Below are 8,321 nucleotides of genomic sequence, written 5' to 3'. Positions count from 1 at the left end.
GGTAGATCCATCCTCACTGGGTCTCCTTTTTCCTCTTCAAAATGAGATGACTTCATTTAGATTTATTATTTTATTCCTGAATTCTAAAAACTATCCTTAAAGCAGAATATACTTTTTGAAGGACAAGGACATGAGGAGCATGGTATCCTTAAATGACCAGGTAAGAGTCTTTCAGATTATGAAACTGGGGAAGCCAGCTCACCACTAGGATGAGGATGCTGATGGGCAGAGCGCAGGCTGTTTGTAACTCTGCTTTGTCTGGGAGAGAAGTTTCATTTCCCAGGGGTGGAAACTAAAAAAGGTGGTAGTCCTGACCAACCAGTGTGGGTTAGCATTGTGTTGATGCCAGGGCTCTGGATTCCCACCAAGTCTCAGCTGATGGCTAGTCTCATGTTTCCCTATTAATCAAGGTAATTAATGAATAAGGAAGAAAGCTATCATTCCTCAGGTCGTGTCTTGAAACTTACACACGAAGCAGCTCAAAATAATCCAGTATGTCCAATCATTTCTCTAGAAGGTGGCTATCTCTCCTTATGGGAGTCTGTAATAAGATATAGCTTGGCTAGTGTGGGAGTCCCCATCAGCAGTGACAGAATGGGTCCTCACTCAGGGCTAGGAACGAGGCACCAGGCTTTTGGGTGTGAGTGTGTGTGAGAAGTGTACATAGAAACTGCCACACCCACACCCCACATACCAGGGCAGGGCGGAGCCATCTGTTATCCTTTCCCTAACCTTCTCATCATGTTCAGAAATTCTGAGTTTGACAGTGATGGGTCTTTGAGGACACGGGCCAGAAATGCTCAGCAGAGCTGCAGGGCACCTTTCCAACAACAGTTCCTTTATCTACCCCTCACACCTGGTCATGCTGAACTCCAACCGAGTCATAGGCATAAGACGTATTTCCTAAGGGGAAGCGAGGGTCATGTCTGGCCATGTCTAATCAAGCTTGTACTCACAAGTCCACACCACCTACTCATATTACCCTCTTTTGGCATTTGCTCAATTGTACAGCTTGGTCAGAGAATCTGCAGGAAGAGGTGTTCTGGTTAAGAATGAGCTATTATATAACCACTTTCTGAAGGTGGAATAAAAACTACAACACTAAATATCCTGAACATTTAGTCCTGGTTGCTTCAGAAGACTCTAGGGTCTTGAAGGACCTTAGGGATCAGGCTTCGACAGTGATTATGGACTTTTAAGGTGGTACGTGGAAGTACAAGAGCATGGTTAAGGGAGGCAGCAGAGAACGGGAATCAGGAGCCCCAGATCCTTGACTCAGCTGTTTACCAAATGCAGAGTGACCATGAATGAGTCTCTGCCCTTCCCCAGCAGGGTTGGATAGGAGCTCTTCTAAGATTCCTCTCAGCTCCAATTTTCTATGTATTGTGTTGATTTCTTATCCTTGGAACTGTGGACATTTGAAAATGATCTACAATAACATAGGTCTGAAATAGTTCTGTGGTATTTATAAAACCTCTGGGCCGGAGGCTTCCACCTCAGTATTGACCAGCCCTCTAGTCGGTCATGTGCAGAGTGAGATAAAGAGCAAGAGAGCAGGAAGCATCGTAATATCAGAATCATGGACCACAGCACAGTTTATTATCGAATTTCTCAAGCCCACCGACAAGAACTCACACCAGTGCGGGCAGAGGTATGAGTGTGTGGCCTCTTATCCTGCCTTCAAGACTGACAAGAGCTGTCCTGCTATCAGTGAACTAAGAGGTTTAGTCACAGGGAGGGGTCCTCCAGTGGGACGGGTGACACTAAGAAGGCAGTGGGTAAAGAGATAACAAACCAACTTCTCTAGGCTCAAGGCCTTGTCCAGAAGGCCTGAACTGAGAGAGGGATCCAGCAAGGTATGAACCAGTCTCCATTTCCCGCAAGGATTCTAGGAGGCCCACATTCATGTGAACCTTTATGTGTAGATTATAACTCTTCTTTTTGGGGGGTGGTGGTGCTGCTGGGGATTGAACCCAGGGCCTTGTGCATGCGAGGCAAGCACTCTGCCAACTGAGCTATATCCCCAGCCCCACTGTAACTCTTCTTTCAGATCACTTGCATATCCGTCATCTCTTTTGACTTTTCTGGCCTCCCTTCTCCATTGTAAGAAAATTTTCAACAAGAGCAGAACTTTATGTGTTACATAAAGAGTGTCAATGATATGTACAGCTCCCCCAAATACACGTGCACATGCCCCCCACCCTTATCTATTTCTTCTTCAGAATGCTCTGTAGAGGTGGTCAATGGCACAACCACTCTGAATTCAACACATGCTTGAACAAAAGTCTCTCCTTCCCATTCGCCTCCAAGAGCACAGAACCGGTGAGAGGAGCCCATGGCTGCCCCAGCCCTAAGCCGTGAGGTCACAAGGGCTCCTAAGTGGAGCCCGCCGTCTCTCCTCTTGGTTTAATCTTGGTGGCTCGGGTGGCCTACTCCTTCAGCAGCCCCAGCTTCTTCAAGGCCTCCCTCCTATGTTCATCAGAGACGCCCTTTGGGGAAATCTTGACACTGACACAAGGGGGTCGAGGAAGCTTGTCACGGCTCTGTCCTTGGTAGGACAGCCGCTTGGAGCTCTGGCCCTGATCCAGGTCAGCCAGCTTGCCCACCTGGATACCTGCAAAGTCCTTCCCAGTGCCCAGGGAGGCAGGGCGGGGCCGAGAATTACGCAAGACACTGGGTGAGATCTTGTCCAAGAAGGAACCCTTTCCCAGGGAAGTGCTGGTTTTGGGACTCGGGTCTTTCTCAGCAGAGAGGTAGCTGCTCAGTCCCACACCCGAACGCTCCAGAGTGTTGGACTTGAAGTTCATCTGTCTCAGGCCAGGGATGTTGCTCTCCTGGAGAGTCAGTCCTGAGTCTGGCTTTGGCTGAGTTAAGCCACTATTCGCCTTTGGGGCCTTAGGGATAGGGATTGGTGTAGATTTGGTAGCTGCAACTTTCCCAAGAGAGGGTTCCTGGGCGGGAATCCAAGTCTTGCCTGGATAGGGCCCCTGAGCTAGAGCTGATGCTGGAGGCTTCATTGGGGAAGGTCCCTGAGCTGGAATCTTCTCTGCAGCAAGAACAATTGCAGCTATGGGAGCTGGAGCCGATGGCTGAGCTGGAGCTGGGGCTGGGGAAGGACCCTGGCCCTGAGCCTCCTTGAGTCTGATGGAGCTGGTGGGCCTACTCAAAGGGAGGCTGGGCTCCTCTGGGTCCTGGGGTAGCCCCAGCTTCTCCAGTGCTTCTCTGCGTGCTTTCCTTTGGTCCTGCAGTGAAGAGGACACCAGGCCAGATTCTCCAGCCTCATGGTGTCGGGACAGCCTGTTCTGGGGATCGCTGTGGAAGCTGCTTCGGCTGCTCTTCAGAACAATGTTGGGTGGCAGCTTCCGGGGTTTCGGGGCTGTGAGGGGAGCCATTCTGGGATTTGGATCGGCCCCTGGTGGGAGGGAAGCATCTTCAGCTCTGGCATTCCAAGACAACTCAGCAGGAGGAGGCTGTGGCTTTCCTGAGGCCCCGGTGGAGCCTTTCCCACTGGCTGGGTGGGACATGGCCTCTGAATCCCCCTCCACTCTCTCCAGGGGGCTGAATGGTGGGTGGAGTTGGGGCCTTGGCTCTCCTGGCCCCTTGGGCAGGCTGTCTTTCCTACCCTGCTCTGGCTGGGCGTCCTGGAAAGCCGCAGGTGGGGGGATGAGTACCACGTCCAGGTCAAGGGCAGTCCCCAGAGGATTAGCTGGTGCCTGGCCCGGCTCCCTGCTCTGGCTGGCTGGCTTTTTCTCAGGTTTAGCTATGAGTCCCTCAGATTCTCCAGGGAAGTGGCTGTTAGTCTGGGTGGTGCTTTTCCTGAGGTTCTGGTTTCCGCCAATGTGGATATTTCTGGGGAGGCTGTAGGAGCCAGACTTGAAGCTCAAGCTGTGAGGCTCAGGGGGACGGAATGAGGAGGAATGAGTCACCTTCCTTGGCTCTGGTCCTTGCTGAATGATTGTCTTCTCTGAGTTTCCTGCGAGGGTCAGGGAGAACAGGTAGAGAGTGGAAAGGGGTGAGAACCCTGCTGCAGAGGGGAAAACAAATACTTGAACTCTGCTCTCCAACTAAGCAAGGCATGGGTTTCGTTTTTTATTTTTTTGCTTTTAAAGGGTACCACTCTTGTCTGGAGATCATCTAGTCTAATAGACCAATAACGGCAGATTCCTTGTGACTGAGGATTATTTTTTCATGATGGCTGGGGAGAGACTGACCCCTGATTGCCCTACATACTTTACTCAGGCTCCTCCAACCTTCTTCAAAGGCCTCAAGATCAGGGTTGGATTTAGAGTTGTTCCCTCTAGTCATCTTGGGACTCCTGGGCAACTGAGCCCAGTGGAAATATTCGAACAAGTGATTTGCTCTGGATCTGACCAGTCTATCTTCTGCTTTCACCTGCTATGAGCCCCTGGCCAATTCTATAATAGCACAGTGTCCTGCACCAGAGTGACATGACCTCTTTCCTTCTTGCACGCTCAGCAGGTGCCTCAGGTGCTGCAAGGGGCACAGCCCATTAATTACTCTATCTATAGGGAGGGTGTAACACACTGTCGATAAATATGCGATAAATAAATTAATAAATAATTGTAACCCTGAAGCCAATGGGACTGTCATTGAGAGTAAAGTCCTCCCTAAACTCTGGGACATATGACCCATGCTTATGTGCCTTCCTGTCCTGTCCTCTTCTACTGAGCCTGAATGCCGCCCTCTTCAAGAAGGGCCTCTAGGTACCACCCACTGCAGCGGGGGAGTCCTTCCCTCTTCTTATCTCCTGCGGCCCTGTCCTCTGGGTCCTCCAGATTAGCTCCCTGGAATGACTCGGTCTGGCTAGAGCCAACCACCCAGCCTTCCCTGAATTCCCTCCTCCACCTGGGGGTCATATCTCTTTAGAATTTTGCCACAATAGGACAGTAGCTAGCCAAACCCCTTCCCCTCCCAGCCTCTGCTACTTCACAGAAAGACATAAAGGACTGGCTTGTCAGCAGTCCCTCCTTCCCTCTAGGGACAAGGCTTTATTCTGGCCAAGAGAGTGGTGAGAAGTGCAGAGATCCTTCTGCCTGTGAACAGAGGCCAGAGGAGCTGGGAAGTGACCAAGAGGCACTGATTCTCTGGGTGTTGGTACAAGTGCCCCCTCAGTTGGATGGGCTTACTCTGGGGAACCGGCTGTATGACAGGCAGTGTTCGGAAACCTCGGGGCGTTGTGGCTGGCTCAGACTCCTCCGTGGAGAGTGCGCTGTCGGCCTCAGTGTCCAATGAGCCAATGGTCTCCTCCAGGAATAGCAGACACTCTTTCTCTTCCGCGGACAGGAAGTCGTAGCTACTGTCACTCTGCAGAAGGGGAGAGGGAGTGTGAGAGGGAGCTATCTCTGGAGAAACTGGTGGGGCCTGAGAACCACCCTGTTGTGGGGAAAGAAGGCTGAGGAGCTAGATCCTCTCGCTGGTGGCTGGTGCAACTCTGCAAACTCAATGGAGTTGTTTCCTACATTTGCAGGCACCAGGGAGGACAGACATTGCCGGGCTGGGGCCCCTGCAGCACCCAGATCTGGTGGCTGGGCAGGCTGATGGCAAGGGTGCTTTCTTTTGCTTGGTCCTGGGTGGAATGCTTCTGGACACAGATCAGAAGCAGTTCAAGTTCTGATTTCAATTCTGTGTGACCTTTGTCAAGTATTTCAGTTTCTCTGATTTAACTCTAGATTATATGCACAACGAAATGATTTGACCTGAAACTCGAATGGTATTACTTTTAACTTTTTAAAATACTTCTGCATACTTGATCTGGTATGTCAAGGACAATATGAAGACAAACAGGAAATGAAGCCAAGTACTGGCTGCCAGGCCAATGGGAAGAGTGGCATGACTAGCCACAGATAAGCTTACTAAATACTTTATACTTGACTTTGAAATATGTTCCATGCTGGATTCTTTCCCCCTTATAAATTTACTTTCTTAATGGCATTTGGCTCTGGCTAATATTCAAATAAGTATGCAGTTCTTAACCAAATATTAACTTAAGCAGGGAGGGTGGAGAAACTGGTTGATTAGGTAGGAAGGGAAAACAACTAAATAGACATAAAATGGATCATTTATGTTGTGAGAAAGCACATAGGGATATTTGGAGGATGATACTATGCCATCCCTGATGGTTCTGCCCATGCTGTAGTAAACCAGGAAGTTTGATGAACTAGTTGCTCTTCAAACAAGGAGGTTGAAGGAAAAACCAAAAGGACAAGTGGAAATGTCCTAAGACTTTTCTTGGCCTCTCCATCTGTCCTCCCGGAATTGGGGACAAAATTTGGGACAAAAGAGTTGTATTTTCTCAGATCCCCTCAGAGGCCAAGGAAGATTTTAAGAATCTTAAAATCCTAAGAATATCCTGCAGGGAAGACAGGATGATTAAATAAAGCTTCCAGTTGCCTCTGCCCTTAAAGTCATCTGTCTGATGACCGTCTGGGGCCTCCATGTCAAGGGAAGCCCCAAATATAGCCCTTGAAGTTACTGGAACAAAGATCTTCTTTACTGTCTTTTTCTTCTAAAATAGCCTTGCCGGGATAAGCCAACTCTTAATTTCTCCTTTGTGGGTGATTCACTCTGAAAACCTGGAATCCCTGTCACATTCTGTGTCCAATGGAATGTGACAACTACTCATACTGGCTTCAGTCTATCAGGAACGGGATGATATCTCCCTGTCCCCATCCTCTGGGATCACAAAAAAATCTTGCATAGGTTGTTTGCATTGTGTGTGTGTGTCTTTGTGTTGCTTTATCTGCTCCATTTTACATATTAAAACCCATTAACTATATTAACTATATTAAACATCCTTGACATTCTGTAGAGATCCTTATGATCTTTACATTTTCAAGACCTCTATAAAATATGAAGCAATACAATCTAAATTCTCTGGGTTATTATGCAGGTGACAATGAACAAGAAAGGGATGCTTATATTTGGATGTAGGGCAGATGGACACCTTCACACAAGCCTTACAACTGAGATTTAAATTCATGCTTCCCCAAATTATAATTTGTTACATGTCACTCACAAATAGCTGAACGGTGATTTTCAAAGTGTCTCACTTTCTCCTAGATGGGCTTTTCTACACAGAGACAAGTGCTAAATGCTAAATGCTCATTTACTTCCTCTAAGACTCCAGTGAGTTAGGTGTTAATATTATTCCCATTTTAAAACTGAGGAGACTGGGGCTTAGGAAAATTAAGTAATTTGCTTGAGGTCACTTAACTAGAGAACCCAGATCGCTCTGGCTATAAAACTTAAGACTCCCAATTACTCCATTCTTTTTTTTTTTTTTTAAAGATTTTTAAAAACTTTTTTGTAGTTGTAGATGGACTGAATGCCCTCATCTTATTTGTTTATTTTTGTGTAGTGCTGAGGATTGAACCCAGCGCCCCACACATGCTAGGCAAAGGCCCTGCCTCTGAGCTGCAGCCCCAGCCCTCCACTCTTTTCGACCTTCCTAGAAGACTGAAGTAATGCCCTTTGTTGCAGACCACTTCATGAACCCATGTGCTGCAAGGATCTGTGTTCTAGTTTCCACCATGACCTTGGTTCCTAGGCCTGCTAGGAACTCCTCCGTTGAACTCCTCAACCTAATGAAAGCTGGGGACTGGACGGGGTTCTCATTGATCCTATCATTCTCTGAGGCTGTCCCACCCTGCGTTCTATAGAACCAAGGGTGACTCAGGCAGAAAGCACCCAGCAATGTAGTGATTCACTCGCTGACAAGGAAGATGAAAGAGAAGGTGCGGAGCAATGAGGGTGGCAGGGAAGGATGGGCAGGGAGGAGCAGGGGTGCAGAGAGCGGGCCAGCCAGCAGACGGGAGAGTACATACAGATCCCGAGCGGGTGGAGGTGGCGCTCATCATGCTGTCGCAGCTGCGGATGCAGGTCACGGGTTCCGAGCCAGGCCTTGCTGGCCACAGCTCCCTCTCGGGCATCGCCCGAAGCAAGGTGCAGGGATGGTGAAAGGGACTCCCAGAGGGGAAGCGAAGAGAAGCGAAGAATGTCCCAAGCTGGGCCTGAAAAGAGAAGAATCAAAGCCACTGTGAGCCAAGGCTTCTGCGAGGCTCTGCCCAGGCCCCAGGGCAGCATGGCTGTGAAGACATCAAGCAAGCAGAGGACAGGAAGGGGGCCTTGGAGGGCGTGCCTCCACGCCCGCAGCCTGCATAGAAGGACGTGGGGCCTGCCTGGCTCAAAAACATGCACAGGGACAGACTTAGGTGGTAGAGAGGCAGTCTAGTCAGAAAGCAGCTTCTATCACTTCTCTTAGTTACCATTTTCCTCCTAATCAGGGAGCTTCATCTACATTG

General features: G+C 49.1%; 1 protein-coding gene and 1 non-coding gene across 2 annotated transcripts; both read right to left on the bottom strand.

The window, feature by feature from the left end:
* Positions 1-1,952: 1,952 nt before the first annotated feature.
* Trnaa-cgc (transfer RNA alanine (anticodon CGC)) lies at positions 1,953-2,031 on the bottom strand. Its single transcript has one exon. It is a non-coding gene; the product is annotated as a tRNA-Ala (tRNA).
* Positions 2,032-2,429: 398 nt separating this feature from the next.
* On the bottom strand, positions 2,430-7,949 carry C9H1orf116 (chromosome 9 C1orf116 homolog). The gene is made up of 3 exons (XM_026387540.1): positions 7,845-7,949; positions 5,148-5,325; positions 2,430-3,973 (listed from the first exon to the last, which is right to left on the bottom strand). Exons 1-3 carry the CDS (start codon positions 7,947-7,949, stop codon positions 2,430-2,432), a joined length of 1,827 nt encoding a protein of 608 aa, XP_026243325.1.
* Between the last annotated feature and the right edge of the window lie 372 nt (positions 7,950-8,321).

Source organism: Urocitellus parryii, chromosome 9 (genome assembly GCF_045843805.1).
Source record: "Urocitellus parryii isolate mUroPar1 chromosome 9, mUroPar1.hap1, whole genome shotgun sequence".
In the NCBI taxonomy this organism is placed as follows: domain Eukaryota; kingdom Metazoa; phylum Chordata; class Mammalia; order Rodentia; family Sciuridae; genus Urocitellus; species Urocitellus parryii.
The sequence above is the reverse complement of the archived record's forward strand: the minus strand, read 5'-3'. Positions and strand labels throughout refer to the sequence as shown.

Excerpts from the sequence above, each read along its gene's own strand:
- C9H1orf116 (XM_026387540.1), bottom strand. The coding sequence starts at position 7,949 with ATGCCCGAGAGGGAGCTGTGGCCAGCAAGGCCTGGCTCGGAACCCGTG. Across the intron at positions 5,326-7,844 it reads CCTCCACCCGCTCGGGATCT|AGTGACAGTAGCTACGACTT; the intron begins GTATGTACTCTC and ends CCCCTTCTGCAG. Across the intron at positions 3,974-5,147 it reads CATACAGCCGGTTCCCCAGA|GAAACTCAGAGAAGACAATC; the intron begins GTAAGCCCATCC and ends TGACCCTCGCAG.